This window comes from Platichthys flesus, chromosome 9 (assembly GCF_949316205.1).
Source record: "Platichthys flesus chromosome 9, fPlaFle2.1, whole genome shotgun sequence".
NCBI classification, from domain to species: Eukaryota; Metazoa; Chordata; class Actinopteri; order Pleuronectiformes; family Pleuronectidae; genus Platichthys; species Platichthys flesus.
Window position 1 is genome coordinate 11,841,989 of NC_084953.1, and position 20,902 is coordinate 11,862,890.

The 20,902-nt window shown below is 40.7% G+C and overlaps 3 protein-coding genes across 7 annotated transcripts; 2 read left to right on the top strand and 1 right to left on the bottom strand.

Moving 5' to 3' along the window:
• Positions 1 to 1,615: 1,615 nt before the first annotated feature.
• prkacba (protein kinase, cAMP-dependent, catalytic, beta a) lies at positions 1,616 to 12,405 on the top strand. 2 transcript variants are annotated; one of them, XM_062396088.1, is made up of 10 exons: positions 1,616 to 1,964; positions 5,140 to 5,201; positions 5,520 to 5,648; positions 6,523 to 6,621; positions 6,769 to 6,851; positions 7,060 to 7,186; positions 7,442 to 7,537; positions 7,930 to 8,052; positions 8,234 to 8,398; positions 8,474 to 12,405. In XM_062396088.1, the coding sequence occupies exons 1-10, from the start codon at positions 1,919 to 1,921 to the stop codon at positions 8,597 to 8,599; spliced, it is 1,056 nt and encodes a 351-aa protein (XP_062252072.1). In that variant the 5' UTR covers positions 1,616 to 1,918; the 3' UTR covers positions 8,600 to 12,405. The 2 variants fall into 2 exon arrangements, with proteins under 2 accessions (XP_062252072.1, XP_062252071.1); XM_062396087.1 differs by lacking the exon at positions 1,616 to 1,964 and adding an exon at positions 3,411 to 3,708.
• A 94-nt stretch (positions 12,406 to 12,499) lies between these two features.
• On the top strand, positions 12,500 to 15,357 carry samd13 (sterile alpha motif domain containing 13). 4 transcript variants are annotated; one of them, XM_062396092.1, is made up of 5 exons: positions 12,500 to 12,716; positions 13,028 to 13,156; positions 14,142 to 14,184; positions 14,301 to 14,412; positions 14,514 to 15,357. In XM_062396092.1, exons 2-5 carry the CDS (start codon positions 13,129 to 13,131, stop codon positions 14,655 to 14,657), a joined length of 327 nt encoding a protein of 108 aa, XP_062252076.1. In that variant the 5' UTR covers positions 12,500 to 12,716; positions 13,028 to 13,128; the 3' UTR covers positions 14,658 to 15,357. The 4 variants fall into 4 exon arrangements, 3 of the variants coding, with proteins under 3 accessions (XP_062252076.1, XP_062252075.1, XP_062252074.1); XM_062396091.1 differs by having other exon boundaries at positions 13,051 to 13,156; XR_009921967.1 differs by lacking the exons at positions 12,500 to 12,716; positions 13,028 to 13,156 and having other exon boundaries at positions 13,163 to 14,184; positions 14,514 to 14,717; positions 15,126 to 15,357.
• A 13-nt stretch (positions 15,358 to 15,370) lies between these two features.
• Positions 15,371 to 19,892, bottom strand: uox (urate oxidase). Its single transcript, XM_062396089.1, has 8 exons — positions 19,739 to 19,892; positions 19,190 to 19,402; positions 17,613 to 17,729; positions 17,234 to 17,312; positions 16,266 to 16,452; positions 16,003 to 16,126; positions 15,716 to 15,799; positions 15,371 to 15,632 (listed from the first exon to the last, which is right to left on the bottom strand). The coding sequence occupies exons 1-8, from the start codon at positions 19,829 to 19,831 to the stop codon at positions 15,558 to 15,560; spliced, it is 972 nt and encodes a 323-aa protein (XP_062252073.1). The 5' UTR covers positions 19,832 to 19,892; the 3' UTR covers positions 15,371 to 15,557.
• Between the last annotated feature and the right edge of the window lie 1,010 nt (positions 19,893 to 20,902).

Consider the following 20,902-nt stretch of genomic DNA (forward strand, 5'->3'; position numbering starts at 1 on the left):
ATTAAGTGCTGAAGTTTGCATTCTCAACCTGGCACCGGCGTCATACCAAAGCGAGCCGCAGGGAGCACGTGCCAAGTCAACGTATTTTATTTACAGCCGTTGGCCAAGACCAGGAGTCGAGGAGATAAACACTCACCGGTGCTGGGAGGAAGTTTTCCCCGCAGCCTGAGCTCACAGCGAAGGGTTCCGTGCGGCTCTTCTCTTCCTGGTACACAGAGGAGGCTACCTAGCAACTGTGCGTGCGTGTGCGTGTCTGTGCGTGTGTGCGTATGTGTTTGTCGCTGGCCATGGTGCTAAAAAACCACCCTGCTGCTGTCAGTGGGCGTGACCTGCTCAGAGGTCACTGACGTGTCCTACACGCATTATGGGTGTTTATGTGCCAAAGAAGCTAAAGTTATATTAACTGTTTAGATATTATTTTCAAAAAGCCCCTTTACCCATTTGCATGACCTTTAATGCAAAATGCATAATGCTTTTAATATTACAAAAGTTTGATCTCAGGCTCTCGAACCCAAAGCGTCACAACTAAAAACAATTCAGTTTTTTTACTTGAATCATCTCGAGCTGAGTGTATGAAATAGTACCGCTAAGTTTAGTATCTCCTGAATAGATTTGAGTTTATAGATTTCTTAGGAAAAAACTGAAATTCATGATAATCCAATTGACATGAACAAAATGAAGTGATCAGAATCTCAAAAAGTTACTATTGACTAAATTAGTTCATTGTAGTTGATAATTCATAACGTTCCCAACCACTTTGAACTTGATTTTAGAAGTTGTTGCTTTTGCAGCTTTCAGGATGTGTTATAAACATAATGAATGAGCCGGCATTCTAGAAATAATTTCTGTGGACGTAGAGGCAACAGAGGTTATTTTTTTCATGCAAAATCTCAAACCCTGCAAATAATGTTTATATGGTAAGCTCCTTTTGCACCCATAGTCTCACAATAAAATATCTTTCTAATGATACTAGCCATTTTCATTCCCCTTGTTTTAAACTGATACAGTCTAATGTTACCTCAAAACTGCATTTCAATAAATGTGCATGAGAATAAAACAGAGAATGAACTTGGAATTCAGTTAAGTGTGATACCAATAATGATATTTTTAATATTATTAGTAGTAGTAGTCATTTATTCCAGCTGCTGTCAGACTGTACAACCAGCACTGCTCTCTGTAGACCACAAGCACACATATATTTCACAAATGTTACACTATTTTAACATGGTAGAGCAATACTCATTTTCTATATGTGAAACCATGTTACAATACATATATACTCTGTTCAGATTTGGTTCAGATTGTTTATGTTATTTATTTTCATATTGTCTGTTTTCTTTCACTGATGTCTCTAGTTTCACTATTTTCAATGTCTCATTTATTTTACCTTACGTTGTCTTGGCAGTAGCAGTTATACAGAGACACATTTTAGAAACCAGTCATCACTATGTATTGCTCAGAATATTGGATTTCTTCACGCGACTTAACAAACAGAAACAGAATCCACTTTTACTCCGTTAGCACATGGAATGCGTGAGAACTCAATACGTTCGACCGGTACGTGAAGGCAGCATTCCGCGAATGTTTCGTACGTGTTTTCTCGAGCGCCGTGAACGCAGCAGCGAACGACAGCAGGCAGAGGTGAAAAGTCTGGATCATGTTTTCATTCCAGCGGAGCCGCACTTGAGCGACAGAGGACATCGGGGATAAAGAGCGTACAGGGCGGACAGCAGAGCACGTCGAGCCTCGTCTTCAGTCCAAGGAGAGACGACATTAATGTTGCTCTCCGCCAGCCGGCTAGCTCGGGCTGATATTTGTTAGCTAGCTAACGGAGGAGGAGGAGGACGCTGCTGCTGTCAGCCTACCGCCGCCACCATCATCGCTCCTAGCCAGCTGTGCATCGCCCTGTCCGCATAACATGGGCAACACAGCAACTGCCAAGAAAGGCAATGAACAGGAAAGCGGTAAGCACCCGGGGGAAAAGAGCCACCCAGCTAGCTAGCTAGTTAGTCAGTCAGACAGCCATGTAGTGTTAGCTTCTTGCTAGTGGTTTATTATGAAGCCAGAGGAGAGCAACCTTTAGCAGCTGCTGTCCAGTGCTAGCAGAGGCAGCTCGGTGCTAATGCGCTGCAGAGGAGAACCATCTTTGGTAGGGACAGTTTACAAGGTGTGCTGCCTCCCTCCACATGATCCCTGCCTCCTGATCTCACTGTGTAACGGTGCCACAGATAGAGATGTGCAAAATGACAGCATCACCATATCCTGTTTCCAAATCCTCTACTTAGCCAGATGAAAGCTTTTTTTTTTAAATTTATTTCAATATATTTGTCCCACAGTGTAAGGTTGAGCTGGAGTTATCAGAGCACCGTGTCTGATTGAACTGCCTGGAGCCAGACAACATGAGCAAACATGGGTCTCTGCTAAAGCTGCAGAGCAAGGCCCGGGCACAGGTACCAACAGGTACCTGATAACGTTTGAGATAAGATCAACACAGAGACGCTCAAATATCACCAACACGTGGAGTTTCTTTCTTCTGGCTTTGCTTAATGTTCCCAACAAGGGCTACAGAACGACCGGCCATAGTTTCCACTCTAGTGGTTCACTCCAATGTGTCAAGTCATTTACAGTAAATTTACAGTAAACTTACAGACACAAGTTTACTGTAAATTTCAAATGTTGTGCCTCGAGCACAGCTTTCTTTCAGTGGTTCTCTGTTGTTGATGCTATAACATGGAGGGGAAGGCAGCTCCTCTTCTAGTCTCCTGCACCTGTTGACCAGGTAGTGCTTGATCACTTGGAAGCAGCAGTAGCCGGAGGGCCCTCTGTGCGTTGTTGTGTTTTGTCCTGCCCAGGCTAATCCACTGAACTGTTCCGTGGTGAGTGTCTGTCTGAGGAGCTGGTCTCGACCGGCTTGCTGATTGGCAGTGGTCCACACAGCCTGAGCCGAGTGGGACTCCAGCCAACTGTAGTGTCTGATGCAAACTGCAAGATGCAGAAATATCTCGACGCAATATATCTGTCATTTAGATTTTTTTGTTTTTCGATGCCGGACGCCTCGGTGACCAGTAAAACCAGTGTGCAGCTCTAGAGTCAGTTTGTCAGGGTGACTTTAATCTCTCTGTAGAACTGCATTGTTAAAGTTAACCACCAGAGAGCATGATAACCTGGTGATAAGTTCTCTCTCTCTCAGTCAGTCAGTCAGTGGGTGTTGCAGGCCTCCAGTTTCCTTATCTACACTCTGAATGCATCCGATTCGTCAGTAATGCCATAACTACACTGGCTTTTTTCAGTGCCTTGCTATCTTTTGTATTCTTTAGTCAAAACAATGTTACCAATAGAGCCGGAGAGCAATAAATATCAGATGACACAGCACAGAACACGGTATACTCACAGCTGGCCACTGAAACTGAAACAGAGGACACGAACAGGAAGCTGAACTTCGTGTGGTTAGGCAAGCAGTTTGCTCTGCACTTGTCTGAATACAGGAAGCTTTAGTGTCAGTCTGAAAACGGTCGCTTTGTCCAGGGAAGGATCCTTTCTTTTTGGTTCACACACAAAAAGGAGTTTGTCTCAGGATGGCCCAGGGAAAGGAGCAATCCTTCGCCAGCCGTTTATTTTACAAGTGTCGCAAGAGTAGCCAAGAGCAGAGAGGACCGGAGAGTGATGTGCCTCATATCTCCGAGTTCACCGTCATGTGGGATAAGTTGAGTAAGTGCATTGTTGCTTGAAATGTCTCCGCCAAAATTTATAGCTCTGTGCAGGATGTGTCTCGGCTTGTGTCGGTTCTTCTTGTGTCTTCTCGGTTTCTTGGTACAACTTGAAGTTTGTCTGTTTGTTCATTTGGGTTTCACTACATGGTCAGATTTTAAAGCCCAGCCTCAAAACCTATTTATGTAGATTCTGTCCTCACCTCCCCCCCTCAGGTTCAGGTAATTGCAGTATTTCCACTCAGCTGTGAGACAAAAGAAAAAACAGCCCAGGTTGCGTCAGACACATTCTTCATTTTAATATCGCGGTCCCGTCATTTTCATCTCATGTTTTGCCAGTATGAGCCGTGTATTTATGTGTGTTTCTTACAATGTCTTTTCTATCGCTGTTTTGTGTTTTGTGGCAGATGAATGTAGTTTAACATTATTTGTTTAAATATCTTTCTATTTGATTCAGAGTAGCATAACAGCAGTTTAGAAACGTCTCTTGCTATTGATTCATAGTAGAAATATATCTTTAAAACAATGTAATATTTCTCTAGAGTAATTGTACCTGTCTGGTCTAAGGGAGCCTTATGTTGTGTCATGTTGCTGCGTGTTGCATTCAACACATCTGAATGTCAAATGTTCCTCACTTCATAAATGTTTCTTCCTCTCTTTCTCTTCTCCATCATTTCCATCCATGTGGGTGAATGCTCCTGCAAACCCTTGGTGAACTGTAGAGACTTTTGGTATGCTCATTTTTCCATGAGTTGTCCTAAATCACAGAGAGGATGTGAATTCCGCAGATTATGTCCACAAGGCTATATGCTATTGCTATTTAAATATCTTAATATTACAATTTAATATACTGCTAGCTGTTTAAATACACATATTACATATATATTACAGCCTAAGTATGCCTTTATATCCCCAACAGAATATCAAATTTGACCAAGCACCTTGACATTAGACACCTGCGATGACTCTGTGACTTTGGACACCTCATGTCTGCTGTGACTTTTACAATCCACTGTTTTTCTTATGCCTGCCCTCTTCTGTATTTAGTCTTCTCTCTCCGCCTTTTTCTATTATTATTACCTCCCTGTTTACTCCCACCCACTCTGAAAGAGATGCAGAATCGCTTGAGTTTGAATTGACAAGCTCCGTAAAGTTCAAAAGAGCTCTTTGCATCACTTTAGGAATTACAGTTTCCTTGCTTAGGTATGAACTTTTGAGTTTTGTTTTGTCAAGTACCGTCCTGCCGTCACAGTACTTGACATTTGCCTGACCTTATAGTGCATTTGTTCCCCTGAACCTCTGAATTTCCTGTGTTTAGTTTCCTCAAGTTGTTAACTGCCCTAGTTTGTGATTTCCTTGAACGTGTTAACCTGACCTGGTGTCAGCACCTAAATGCTGTTTGTTTCATGACACTTCTCTCTTGTTCTTGCAGTGAAAGAGTTCTTAGCTAAAGCCAAAGAAGATTTTTTAAAGAAATGGGAGTGTCCAGCACAGGTAAACTGTTCCCTCGGGGTACTTTATTTCTCTTGATACTATTAATCTATACACAACCTTTTTTTATGTTTAAAATGATAAGATGAAGTAGTATGAATAGCACACTTGTTTTTGTTAAGAATGGCTCAGGTTTTGTTGGCATGAATGCTTATGATGAAATTGTTAGTAAGAGGTATTTACTGTTTACGCTGAGCTACAGGAATTCAAAATCTTTTTAAGGATTGCATCTATAAGAACTCTTAGCATTCTGAACTTTCCGGTAGTGTTGAATTATTTGAGTCTTCAGTGTGTTGTATCATTTCCACTGTGTTTCCTCAGAGCACAACTGGCCTGGATGACTTCGATAGATTTAAGACTTTGGGCACAGGCTCATTTGGGCGAGTTATGCTCGTCAAACATAAAGGAACAAACCAGTTCTACGCCATGAAGATCTTGGACAAACAGAAAGTAAGTACACGTTTCTAAAGTTTCACGGTTTACCCATCTCATGAGAACTACCGTTGTTTATTTGTGTGTTGACAGTGAGAGGCAAACTCTGTCATTACATAAATGCTGTGTATGAAAGGAAATGGAACGCTTCCTCTAGTGCACTGCATGCATGCTATCACTGGAAACCTCAGAGGGTTAGGGTTAGCATTATGAGAGTTTCGATCTTTAAATACTGATGTGAAAGTTGTAGGAGGAGGCTGTCGTGTCCTCAGTATGTTGATCGCAACGCAGTGATCTGATCCCTGGTTTAAGAAATTGCTTGTCTGTGTTTCTGTTTCAGCTCCACAGTACATGGCTTCTCAATCCGTGTCCTGTTGTTTATACTGAATTGTCGGTAGCCATTGTTTTCCATCCAGGCTTCTCAGTCCAGTATGCAAATGAACTCGCAGAGGTGGGAACGTTGTTAGATACATAGTAATGTCATTCATCACAGTAAATATTGTGGCCAGGTGTTATCTCATTGTGCTGTAGAGAAGAGGTGAACTGAATGAGTGACAGGCCGGTGTGTTGACTTTCCTCTCTTTGACTGCTTATTGTGAGGAATCTCGTTTTGATTGTCTGGTAATACGTTGGCTGCAGTGCGGTTCAACACCCGATTATCAGGTCGTTTGCCTGAGCTGAATGCACCAGACAGGCAGACGTTTGTAATAAGTTGCAAATACGTGTCATCAGAGCAGTTTTTAAGTCTCTGCTAGGTGATTTTCACCACTTCCTAAGCCGAATGAAAGACTGTAGCTGACTGCAGAGTAGGACGGCCACAAAGCCACACACATACCAATGATCAACAGTACCCTAAGCTTAACATATACTTGTGTGTACCTTCTCTTTTCAGGTGGTAAAGTTGAAGCAGATAGAACACACGCTAAATGAAAAAAGAATACTACAGGCCGTCTCCTTCCCCTTCCTTGTCAGATTGGATCACGCTTTTAAGGTACGAGTGCGTTGTGAAAATATAAAGTTTTACATAATTTTGGATAGTTTTCTAATAATAATAATAAAAAAAGAAGATAAAATACTACGAGACCATGCATGCTGTTCGATGTGAGCCTCCTGAAATGTTTCTGTCTTCGTTGAACAGGACAACTCAAACCTCTACATGGTGATGGAATATGTTCCTGGGGGAGAGATGTTCTCACACCTCAGACGTATTGGAAGGTTCAGGTAAGTTATTTAATTTTTTGTTTGAAGTACTTTAAAAGCCACCAACCGCTAAATAAAGACTCATCAGTAATTCAATGGGTGAATTGCATTCAGACCGACATCATTTTAAATTGGCTGTACCATGAATGATTGCGTTTGCTTCTTTGCTCAAAAGAGGCTTGTGTTCATATATTTCATCAGTGACTGATTCTGCATTTCCCTGTTTCAGTGAAAACCATGCAAGATTTTATGCAGCTCAGATAGTACTCACCTTTGAGTACCTTCACTCCTTAGACCTCATCTACAGAGACTTGAAGCCTGAAAACCTGCTCATAGATCAACATGGGTACATCCAGGTACAGAATTCATCTAAAGGTTTCTTATAGTAAATAGAGTGAAATGATGTCATCAACAAGGTCTGTAAACCATTACGTAGTGAATGTCTGGGCCAAGTAGATATTAATATTTCATTATTCTGCTTCTATAGAATAAATGGACAACAATAAAACAATGTAAAACATACACAATGAAGTATGGGCTGTACATGTGTGGTGCATGTTAATGTTCTCTTTATGTATTCTGCATAATACTATCATGAACCTATTCTGCAGGTCACAGACTTTGGTTTTGCCAAGAGAGTAAAAGGCAGAACCTGGACATTGTGTGGTACTCCTGAGTACCTGGCTCCGGAGATCATCCTCAGCAAGGTGAGCCCTTCTTACCCAGTCATCTTGCTACAGTGCAGATCACACTTATTGTTTTCCATGGTTCGGGCTAGGTAATCCTGCTCCCCGGCTTTCAAATGAAACAATGACTTTCGGCTTTAAAGTTCCTCACACAAGTGTTAAGAATCACAGCCCTTTTTATGCAGAGTAACATGAGTTGTATCACAGTGTTGACAACAAAGATTTAAAGAAGAAGATATGATATGCAACTCAAGACTCTGTGAAGTGTCCTTGAGTGTCAGTCGAAGAACAGAAAATGTGTAACTGTTCAATCACGTCTGGTCTGGACTGTATGTCTCAGGGCTTTCTGACTAATATTGTTGCTGCCGTCCTGTAATTGAAAATAAATTAAAAAAACATTCTGTCTTTTGCAGGGCTACAACAAAGCTGTGGACTGGTGGGCACTTGGAGTTCTCATCTATGAGATGGCTGCTGGTTATCCTCCCTTTTTTGCTGATCAGCCTATCCAGATCTATGAGAAGATTGTGTCTGGCAAGGTACAGCGGTTTAGACATTTGGAAAAAAAGCTAATTTAACGCTTGAATAATAAGGATCAACTTTGCTTCCCCAGTGGTTCTTTGGTGCACACAACTTACTGCAAGCCAGCATATTAAAGGAATGTTCTACATTTTCTTCTTGCTGATTCAAAGCTTTTGTCTTTTCCTCAATCTCCCGCAGGTACGATTCCCCTCTCACTTTAGCTCCGACCTGAAGGACTTGCTGAGAAATCTGCTTCAGGTCGACCTGACAAAGAGATTCGGGAACCTGAAGAATGGCGTGAATGACATCAAAAATCACAAGTGGTTCTCCACAACAGACTGGATCGCCGTCTACGAGAGAAAGGTAGGTCCTGGTTTTATCGTTGTAAATAATAAGTATCTATCGCAAATAAATATTGCAATGTGCATTTTTTTTTAGGTCGAAGCGCCCTTCTTGCCCAAGTGCAGAGGACCAGGAGACACGAGCAACTTTGACGACTACGAAGAGGAAGACATTCGTGTCTCGCAAACAGAAAAGTGTGCGAAAGAGTTTGCGGAGTTCTAGTGAGTGGCTCCGGAGTCGCATCAGGGCTCGTGTGTTTTGGGATATTTGCACTCTCCCGAGGGTTAGGGTGGAGCCGAGGCCGTCACATGTACAAAACAAACGCCTCATTCCTTCATACCACACGGCTAAATGAGGTCCTTCTTGCCATGACCCTGCGTGCAGTTAGCACTAACCTATACACAGGCACATTATGCAGCCACCACTTGTGCTGCGACACAAAAATACTAGACCACGTCCTCATCTTTTTACCTTATTCCTGTTGTTTTCTGTTTAGCCACTAATGATTATCCTCCCCCTTCCTTATTTCAAGTCATAATTATTTTTGAAAAACGTGTAAACTAATATTACTCTCAATTTACAAGTGGCACAAAGAGTGATAGATTGTATTAGCTGGTATTGCACATTTTGTAATATAAGCTTTAGGAAAAAACAGAAGGGATTTTATTTGGTTCAAAATGTCAACGTGGAAATTTGCCAGACGTCTGTCGTCTGTTACACAGGTGTGTTTTAAAGGGTCATTTTATTATTCATTAATCATAACCACCTCGACATCAACCGTTACTAATCATTCTGGTGTCCGACCACCTACAACCATGTATTTGTGCATATAGAAATATACATATAGGATTCATACACTGTTCTGTTAAAGCATGACCAAAATTCAATCAAAGAAAAGTTCTGCAAAGAAAACACTGGGGACTTCCTGAGGTTCGGGCATTTGATTCTTGAAGAGACTGATCAACAATGACAACGAACTTGTCAGTGCTGTATTAGTTGATCAGCCGTAGCATTGTTTCATCCATATCCGGTCACAGGACATTTCCTTTTTACCTCAGACTAGGTGTGGTATTACATGAATGGAATGACATGATATACTTTTCAGGTACAGATGTTTCAGGGGAATGGAACGGATGAAGTTTGGGTGTGAGATTCAACACGACAGGTCTTCTGTCTATGGTACGTTCAAGATATAGGGGGTGCTTCGAAATGGCATTTTTCAATAGGTGAAAGGTCAATAGCTAGATTTTTCATTAAGGGTTCGTCATCGAGGACACAACGCAGTGTTGCTTACGTGGGCATATTTAGTTTTTTGATTTTGTTTGTAAAAGCGACCTGTGCTTTAGCGGAGCATTCTCGAACGACATAGTGTAACTTGCCATATTTGATTTATTTTAAGTTTTGCTCTTGCATGTTTATTAAGTTTGTACAGCAGTGTCACAACAAGCTAATAGTGTCCTGAAAGTGTTCCTATGTTTTTTGTTGTTCTTCATTTTGTTTTCTTTAAAGTGGTTTCACAGCCAGGAGACACTGAGCTATTGGAAAGGTCCTTTTTTTAGTCATGTTGTTATGAATAATCCAGTAAAAACAAAACTATGATTTAGTTTTGAAATACGCTCTTACCATGAAATATTAACAATAAATAACAACTATCATGTCCTTTTAGTGTTTGTGCATCTTGCTCACTTGGCTGATTCATCTACCTTGTGCAGTTATACGCTAACGATCAAAGGTTTCAGAGCACGTCCATTTTTGCAGCTGTATTTTTACAGTAATTTAAATTTATATTATTGAAATAGGCGTTGTGTCTGAAATTGAATTGTAGAAGAAACAAAGCAATTGGAGTTTTTAAAAGCAAAGAATCATGGATTATCTTTTAAAATAAAATGTCATCTGTCTCACTCATCCCAAACCAGCTCCACTGAGTTTAATCTTTAGACTGTGCTGCTCTTCCATCATTTGAAGCCACCGATTCTTTTCTTCTAATGTTTTGCGCCATTACCTTGCTGTTACCTCGAAGTCTGTCTTCCTTTTATATTTCAGCTTCTTCTCACCACTCTGATAGCAATATCCAGCACGACTTCAGCTTAATTTACTTCCTGTGCTGCAGGAAAGCTGTAGACAAACCTATTTCCTTGACAAAAATTCCTGTTTCCTATGAAATTGACAAGATTGTTTTTACTGTGGGCAGTTGACCAGTTGACTTTTTACCATTTAAGTATATTCACCGGACTTGAACTGCTGGAAATCGGGGTGTGTTCTAGAACCTTTGGCCTGTAGTGCTGTCGTGTTATTGCGTCATTTTCAAAAAAGAAAAAAAATTGCACACTGTGATGGAGCAATATTTGCTCATTCTTCCTTGCAAAATTGCTCAGGCTGCATCATTTAGGTTACTGGTCATTGGTGGACAAAAGCGCTGTAGTCTTGTCTCAGATTTCCAAAGGGAATAAGGTCAATATTCCAATATTTGTTCTTATTGTAAGCCACTCTTGTTACGTTACGGTCTTCAGTTAGTTGATGCAAACTTTCCCCCTTTTTGTTTCTAAACTGCACTCATTAATTCCGACACGTTTCCTGTCCATGCTACCACAATGTTTGTCCCTGCCTCTGCAAACTCCTCACCAGCTTGAAATGTTTGTATTTAAAATATCTGTACATCAGAGGTTCATTTCTTACAATGCCAAGGTGTCCACTTGTTGAACTTCTAGATGTTAGAAAAGCTCTGCTTGTGGGATTCTTTCGATTTCTGTCAGAAGGAAGTTTTGACTCTGCTGTTCTCGGGAGGCTGAGGTTATTTCTGCAGGTTGGACGCTCAGGGTTACGGGGTAATCAAAAACATTTTTTATGTACCACCATCTTGTGGGAAACAATAATGCATCGTCAACTGTGTTTCAAATTTTAAGTCCTCAGAGGTTTTGACCATTATTTGATGTGGTGCTTGAGTCTTTTTAGATGAAGAGAAATGCAATTTAATCAAGTTCAACAATCTTGGAGAACCAAATGTGAAAAGGGACAGAACGATTTTTCCAGGTACCTATGTACTGTTTATGGCCGGAATTTCTATTTGATTTTTTTTTTTCATAGATGGAGCACATGATGTGATATTTTATGTAGCTCTGATTTTAATTTCAAAAGGCACAACTCTTTCTTATATTTTTATTTATATTTAGAGATGTCTAATGAAATAACATTTTAAATGTTTAAACTTGCATAGTACTCAGTAGACAAGGAGACTCCAATTGTTGAATTCGCAAAAATGTTATAAACAATGAAAATATTGGATTATTTATTTGTACAACTTCTTTATTTAATTTTCCCTATACAATTTATAGAACAAAGATATTCACAGACGTAAATGCACACCAATGCCTCTCATGCCTCTTTAAAATGATAAACTTTTAATTTAACTTTTGTTTCAATGTTTTTTACCTCACCTTTCTTGCTTTATTACTTAAGAGATCGGTTTTCTTTAAACCGGATGCAGCATTATTGCCCTAGTTTGAAGGTCGAGCAGAATGTTATTGCAGAATCATTGGCAGTCCTTTTCTTTTTTTATTTGGACCTTCTTCGAAAAACTATATCTGGGAACTCAGCATGTTTCAGTCCTAACTGCCCGTGTGTTAATCCTCCCAGAGAGTGAGTATAGGAAACGCACAGCTCTTCCATGTCATTTCTCCCCATGTGTGTGATAACGTCATATTTGATGTAAATGATGGCCCTTTCTTCCCTGAGCCACTTCACACCCCTCCAGCTGTTTTATGAAGGCAAACCAGTTCATGAGTTCTCCGTCTAGCTGTAGTCACACATGCTGGTGCGGTGTGGGATCATCTGAAATGTGTCTGTATTTAGTTTGTGGAAATATTTTGCACATCATTTACAAAGGTTGACACGTTTGTTTTTTGTTTGATTTTCCCACCCATATTTACTTGTGTTTGCAAGGGGAGTATACTTTGCTGTAGCAGACTTTATGTAACAGAGGATATGTCACTATAATAAATTCTTTTTATTAAAAAAAATGTGATAAACCCTGCTGTGTGTGAGTGTGTGTGTGTGTGGAATTGACTGTGGCGGTGTGTCCCTCCGAACTACAACTGCTGCCGCTCACCCGGTAAGGAAAACTCCATTCCCCACAATGCCCTGTTGTCATGTGGGCGAAGAAGGCTAAACCGATGAAGAGCTTCCACTTGGTATTACTTGATTAAATCTTGATTTTATCTATTGAATATCGCCTTTTTCCGATCAGTAAAATATCGCAGGCGTTGGAAAACCCCGGCTCGACTGAACCGCTCGCACATCGCGGACGGACCGTCGCTGTCAAGCAGGAATCATCAAAAATAAGGTAACTTCAAATTTTGTATTAGCCAAACCAGCTAACTAGCTTAATACGGAGCGCAGAGGAGCAGGGATGAAATACTAGCCCGTGACATTCGCCGTGTCGCTGTCTCCTCTGTGTTGTGGGTCGAGTTGTGTGTTTAGATTGTATTTACGTCTGCGGCTGCTGGAGCTATTTCACGTCGCGTGCAGTGTGTCTCTGCCATATTTAATTTAGCTGCTGGTGCTCCTCGCTGTCTCACGGACCCAGCAGCAGTTTACTTTTACTCTGAAACTGTGTTTTTTTTATCGTTTTCATTTGGACTCCCGAACAAACAGCGCTGTGCCTCTGTGTCTTCCAGTGAGGACATCCGGTGACCGAGAGACAACGATGGTGTCCGAGCTGCCGACTCACTAAGTTCTGCCAGAGAAGACGTCTGATGAGAAATTACTGCAACGTTACAGATCGTAAGAGACGAGAGCTCGTTTGTTCACGATCAGAGAGCAGACGTGAAAGTCTGGAGACATCTCGTTCTCTCAGGGAAACTGTCGTTTCGGTTTGATTTGAACCACACACGCTCTTCTCTCACATCTCATACAGGAAACTGTGTGTGTTTGCTTCTTACACCAATCTGCTTCTTTGTTGTGAAGCTGTTTACACTTTAGAAACGTGTACACAATGGAAGTATAAAGCCTAAGAAGAAGTTTTTAAACGTACTAAATTTCTCAGGGTTATGATTAGAGTGGACAATTTAATAATATCGTTAAGTGATAATATCAATATACATCTCAGATATATATATCGATGTAATGCTTCTGCATTGTTCAAGCAACGTGAGGAAGTGTTACACAAAATCCATCAACATCAGATGTGTAAAATGTCAAATTAATTGTTTGTCATTCTCCTCTTAAGAAGAGTTTGAAATCACAACCTTCCCTCAGCAGAAAAAAAAAATAATGGTTTAAAACTTAACTCAATTATTGTGATCATTTTCAATATCGACTGATATGAAAAATGTGTATCTTGATATAATTTGATGCATCAACCAAACCTATTTCACGGGTGTAATGCCAAATCAATCTGTCTGCATCATCCATATTCAGAAAATCAATATTTTTTTTTATCTTACAAAACGAAGCATGTCACACTTCACAGTCAAGGATACAACATGTATGTTTAGCTATTTGATAAATCACTGAATTAATGACTCTAAGTCAAAATGCTGAAATGTTAATGGTTCAGGCCTCTGACTTGAGAAAAATGTTCTACACATCAATATTTTATAAAAATAGATAGTTGAAATAATTATTCTCCAATGCAAATATCATTGAATCAAGTGATTACATTTTTTTAAACAATGTTAAAAATGGTTAATTGAATCATTGTTTTTCAGTATGACTGATTTGATCCTGACACTCTCTGTGTGCCTGCATGTCTTTCTTTGTTCTACAGCCGGAATGGAAGAAAAGGCAAACGGCTCTGTTGACACCAAAAGGTATTATCTCCACGTGTACGACACATTGTTTATTGACAGATTTGAATCAATGTGTTCGACCCCTGTTACAGTTCACTGCACGTTAAGTTAAATCCGTTTCCCCCCCCCCCCCACAGCCCAGTGGAGAACGGTCAGGTGCCCGACCCGGCCAACTGGGGGGTCGCTGATGTCGTCAACTACTTCAAAGCTACGGGGTTTGAGGAACAAGCCACGGCTTTCCAGGATCAGGTTGGTGTGGGCCTCGGCTGCTCTGCTCGGAAAAAAAATCTGATCACACGATGAAAAACCAGGCAGGTTGTCAATCGGTTCCTTCTCTCCGCGCCCGACAGGAAATCGATGGCAAGTCCCTGCTCCTGATGACGCGTAACGACGTCCTGACGGGGCTGTCGATAAAGCTCGGCCCAGCGTTGAAGATCTACGAGTATCACGTGAAGCCACTGCAGACTCAGCACCTGAAGAGCAACGCGTCGTAGCAGCACACGCTGTCCCCAGCAACTCACCTCAGCGACAATCAACCCGTCAGGAGATCCCAGGTCAGCTGCCGCGTCGCAGACAACTCTTGTCACCGTGGCCCCAGAACAGGATTTGAATGCTGTGTGTTTTTTAATAAGCATGGGTTGAGCGTGGAGTCCACTCAGCTGTTTACCCTTTCAGCCATTCTTAGTTCTGCTGCTTGAGGTATGTATTTTATTTGTGAGAGTGAGAATAAATTTGGGGCGAGAGGAGGGGGGGGGGGGGGGGCAAGAATTGAATTAATTTGTTAAGTTTGTTTGAACGTATTTGTACTTCAGATGATATAGTTGAAAGGTGTGTCTGTTCTGTGTTTCCTGAACACTTTGATAAATGCAGACAGTTTCTCTGACGCATCCCATTTGCCCCAAACTGTCCACGAATCGTCCTTTCACATGTAATTCACAATAAAGTTTTTTTATTATTTTCAGGACACAACAAGCCACCTTCTCTATCCAGGCCCGAGGCTCCTTACACAAAAAAATATTTATGTGTGTATATATATTGTTATTATTATATTTCCTACCTGTGGTGCTCTCAGCATTTTGTCACAACTGTATTGAAGTGTGTATGACTAATGTGTATGTGCAGCATAACACTGGAGTTTGAATATCTGAAGCAAGGATTTGCAATAAATGGTGCTCTTTTCTCACCAAAGAACAACATCGGATGAAACTTTACTGGCCATGGTTTTCTTTTATTTACTCTCATATTCACAGCACAGGGTCAAAAGCTTTAATCACGTTTGCGGAATATGAGTTGGAACACTGACACAAGTATTTGAACGGGCCCTCATGAAGCCACGCTAATGGGAATCTAACATTTTGACGACAGCAGCAGCGCTTTGCTGATCATTGGCGCCTTCACAGCTTTGCTCGCTCTTTCCTGCGAACCGTCCCTGTGATGCTTCCTGACGGGTTATCCAGGGGAAGGAGTACCTGTTGGGGGGGTAAAGTGTACAATATTATCTGATAACTTCATGACCAAACAACTCGAAACATACGCCGTCTTCAAAACTCACCTCGTCTTTGTTGGTCAGACCCATTTTGGTCATGTCGATGGTGAAGTAGTGCTTGTTGGGCATGACGATCTCTATTTCATCCACCTGAAAGACACAGTACTTCACTCTACAGCCAGAGTCTCCTGAATGAGCCTGTGTTGAACTGCGTGTGGAGTAGTGTTGAACTTAACGTCTTTGTGCTAATGTTTGTCTGCACTAAGTGAGAGGGGAGAAAAGACAGATTCTGTGCAGATCTGTAATTCTTTTCTCTTTTTTCGGGAGTAAAACAGCTGTATATGTGGACGTACCTCAGGAATTCTGTCCAGGACCAGAACCTGTGTCTCATAAAGGGTCTTCTGCACGGACGGTGAGAACTCTCCACAATCGTAGGGTCCAGCAAACCTTTCAATAATTGTCTCCCTCACACACTTCCTACAAGAGAAGAGACGTGATGATCATTCGGTTATTACACTTTCAGGGTTTTTGATACATTTTATATTTTGGTTTGAAGCATCCGATATTTCCTTCTGTGAGTGTTGTGTTCTCCTTCTCAACTCAACCAGATACTTACCATGCAGCGTCAAAGTCGACATCCTGAACCTTGTTGTAGCGCCACCTGGAGTAGACCGAGGTGCAGAAACACCTGTCTTTGGTGTCTTTCAGAGTAGTGAAGCGATCCTTGAAGAAACCCTCGAAGCCAGACTGGGTGGTTTTCAGCACCGTCATGTCCTTCACCCCGCTGTGAACCACTGGGACGCCTGTGTGGGGGGGCACGGAGCCAGTGAGTTTGAATCAGAAACCGCTGTGTACCCCTGAGCAGTAGCAGACTGAGCAGGTAGAGGTGTGTCCCTCTGCTGGGTGGGCGTAGTTATGTGTCTCAGTATCTGGACCTCATGTCCAAATATGCACGTATAGGTCAGAATAGAGCGTTTACCTCTGAAAGTAACAAAAACCTCATCTGTCCCCTTGAAGCGTTTTGACAGATGGCAAAGTTCATACATGACAATATGGAGCTCAGCAGAACAATATAGACAGCAGCTTTACTGTCACATAGCACTGAGAACTTATTAGATTAGATCCTAACTGATTTCGACATATTTTGATAGTAAACATTATTCTAAATGACACAAAAAAAAGAAAATAGAAATCGGCCAAATAAATACAACTTGAATTAACAATTGTTTAAATATGTAAACAAATGCACCTAATTTTTCAGAATTGGTTTTTCATTTTGTAAAATAAATGTTTTCTTAAGGGGAACACCAATATGTCTGTGAAAGTCTCACATCAGCTGATTGTCATCAGTTAACAAGTAGTGACGACCTCGATGCTTTGTATGAGTCCCGCTCAAACTTTGCCTGAACTGCACCTGCCTCATGTACAAGTGCATTTTCTAAAGACACTGCTGAGCCTAGAGTTATTTACAGAACAGTGAGGGAGTAAGAAGTGGTAATTTTAGATACCTTCTATTCCAATACTGAGAGTGTGCGTGTGTGTGTGTGTGAGAGAGAGAGTGTGAGTGTGAGTGTGTGTGTTTACCATTGAGATTCTGTTCAACATCACAGAAGCGACAGGCCTCTGGGCAGAGGATAAATGCGTGAGCGTGTTCGACTCCATTCTGAGAGGGAGAAAAGAATCTGCGTCTTAGTTTGATGATGAATATTTCAACAGTCTCAGCTGATGATTGTTGTCACAGCTGTGGCCTTAAGAACACCCAGCAGTGATGTCACTGGGTGCCAGAGTGCACCTCCACAACCACTGCAGCAAGAAGGAAAGTTGCTTGTCTAGAATTTCCGGAATGATAGCCTTCTCCGGAATACTTAACTGCGCCTTTAACCTGTTTGATTAAATGGCTCTTTACACAATCTGCCATCGGAAAGACACACATAAGTGTTGATGACTGAATCCTGGCTTTTACCTTCTCTAACCTCCTCCATGGAGCCTCCTCCATGTAAACTTTGGCCCGCAGCACATGGTTGAAAGAGGTCAGGAAATGGTTACAGATGTCCAGGGAGAACTGCTCGATGGTCTTCACCTGCACAGATGCACATTTTGTTAAAAATGAAGAGTGAGGGGCTGCAGATTAAAACGTCTCAGTGTAAGAAGGAAGTTCCTAATTTGACAAAGTATTCATTAACAGGGTTTGTTTTTCCTTGATGTTAACGGACCATGTGTTCTTTAGCTGTGAGGGGAGAATTGTAACTTGTAAAGTAGTGAACAACGTTATTAACCACATCTACCACTGTGACTACAACTGAAACTAATGGGCTAATTTGTATTTCCCTCCTTTCAACTTGTATTAGCGGGGTTGGAGTTGTGTCATTGTGTTATTGAATGGAACATCTCTGCACTTCAACTTTTCTGTGACAAAGTAGGATCATTTTGTAATTCAAAGTCTAATTAACTCAGTTTATATTAAAGTTAATTAAAAAATATATCAGGAAGTAGATATAGGCGAGAGTAACTGTGTGTGCAACACAACTGTCAGAGGGGGAAGGAGCTCTGTTCTCTGAGGATCTGTGAAACAAAGCTTTAATCCTCAATGTTTGTTTTCATTTTATTTTGTAAACTCATCATATCCATTTGTTATATATAATAATGCATCTTTGAACAAATAATACAATAATATCAAATTTCCCCTTTTCACTTCCATAGTTAAGCTGTGGCTAAATATGGCTTCTCATAACATATTAAATATTGTATGGCTTTATTTCAATTATCGCTAACAAACATAATCCTGCTCAGATTTGTTTCATATTTTCACAATTTAATATTTCTCCTGTATGTTTTTCAACTTTGGAAATCAGAGGTTTATCATTTTATATCAAGATTAAAGTTGATTTTATGAAATAGTAAGTTAATAAGCACTACATTTCAGTTCAATGTCCTGAGGTGGATCAATCACAGACACGTGTGTTATGGGTCCTGGTTGCTCTTCATTATTTATCTATCAATGGAAATGATCTCTCCCTATATTCAACCCCCCCCCCCCCCCCCCCCTCCCCACCTTCTCTTTCTCTTCTCGCCCCCACTTTGAGTCTGGGTATGTTGAAGGTTTTCAATAGTGGCCAAGTGATTGCTCGTTGTGGGAGATGTTGGGTTTCTTTATATTATTAAGACGTGTCATCGATGAACATTAAATTGAATTGAAAAAAGTAATTTTTAGGAAGATAGAAGATAAAAGATAAGAGATAAGAAATATTGATCCCACTCCAGTGAACTTTACTTGTTACAGCATCAGACTTGTCAGAATGAGATAGACAGGAGAATGGAAGTAAAAAAGGCACTAGAATAAAACTTATATAAAAAATAGAGAATATGAAATTATGAAGTTCATACTATACATCTTTCACTACAGAAATGTATAGAAATGTACTCGAGTAAAGTGCAGTGTCACAAGTAGACTTCAAGAGCATCTCAAACTGTATTTGTGGATTAACAGAAAGAGATATTGTGACAAGCTGTAGTGCACCAACTCATTTTTGGGCGACCTACCCCCTTGATCTTGGCCAGGGCGTGGACGGTGTTCTTGATGGTGTCGGTGGGGATGATGTCCGAGTTGTCTCCCACCAGATAATCCTTGCGTGATTTGAGGGTGATCTCCACGTCGGCTTTCAGCTCGATGATGGAGTGGTGGCTCCCCTCTCTCCTGATGACCAGCACCTTCACCGCGTTCTTGCCGTAGCCTGTTCGCACAAACTCCGCGTTCTGCCCAAACAAAGGGAAGTTTATCACACTTCTAGCAGTTCAGGGGGATGTAAACAGTAAATGATCTGTTATTTCAAACTGTTGTTTCAACTTAATTGCTGTATACACACACACACACACACATGTATTCTACAATATTTACTGCAGTCTTACTGTATTTTTTCAGTTCACTCCGTCATAACATGATAAGTTAGGGTTTGACCTCATGGTCACTGACCCCAAAGATTAGACAAACTCCAGTGCTGATTCAGTGAAAGTAGCCTCTGATCACATAAAGATCATATTGACCACGATCTGTCATGAAAGGAAAACAATATGTGTCAAACATTACGTTACCTGCTCGGCTGCCATGGTGTCTGCAGTTCCGTCACCTGGCGTCTGTCTGCCCACTGATGGAGGAGCTTTTTTGTAGAGAGGGTGGTGCAACATTTGCACTCACGCTATTGGAGGTTGTGTTGGGTGGAAAGTAACCAGTTCTACCAGTTACATACTTAATGATACACTTTTCCTGTCCCTTGCAGGATCAAAGAGAAAACATTTCTCAATACAGATCCTTGTTTTCCACTCTGTGTTTCCATGTATTTCCAGTTAGTCTGATTAAATGACACACCCAGAACAGAAACGCCCCAATGTACAACTCCAAGTCCATAAACAAAACAAATAAAGAAATCATTAACCACAGCTCTAACAATGCCTTTAAAAGAGGGGGAGAGTGTGGCCTAGGGGATAGAGCGGGTGCATGCCTAAGTGTCCTTGGCAAGATACTGAACCCCTAGATGGCCCCTCATAAAAAATGATGAGTGTTCTAAAAATGTAAGTCGCTTTGGATAAAAGCGTCAGCTAAATGACATGTAATGTAAAAAATCCCTGATGAGTATTAATCAATGAATCACATCAATTTTGATGTTGACGAACATCTGCTGATACTGATGTATCGTTTGTAACGTCACCTCATTTGAACTGTTTATTGGATAAAAAACAATATTCCCCAATGATAATAGACCGGTTGAAGAAAGTATTTACTTGTATGTAAGTATTGACAATTTTGAGATAGAAAATTTTCTGGTACTTCAGATCAGAATCAGAAGTATTTTATTGCCAAGTAGGTTTACACCTACAAGGAATTTGCTCTGGTTATTGGTGCATACAATGAACATAGAAACATAAAAACACAATAAGTACAACATACATAGGAAAAGCATAAAAAATAGAAAACCAGTATATATTTACTCACTGTTTACTTCTTATTTACTCACTTTTTTCCAATATTTATACAAAGTAACATTTATTTTGACATAAACATTTCTGAATAAAAATATATGAAAGATAAAAGATATAAAAAGTGAAGTAAAAAATGAAATGCAAAATGCAAAACTGTAAACAATGTCCGATTGCAATATGCAATGTAATGCAGTATAATATAATATGAGATAATGTGTTAATTTAACACATCCCTGAGGTGTGGGGGCGGAATAAAAGTCCGACTCAGGTGGGGGTCCC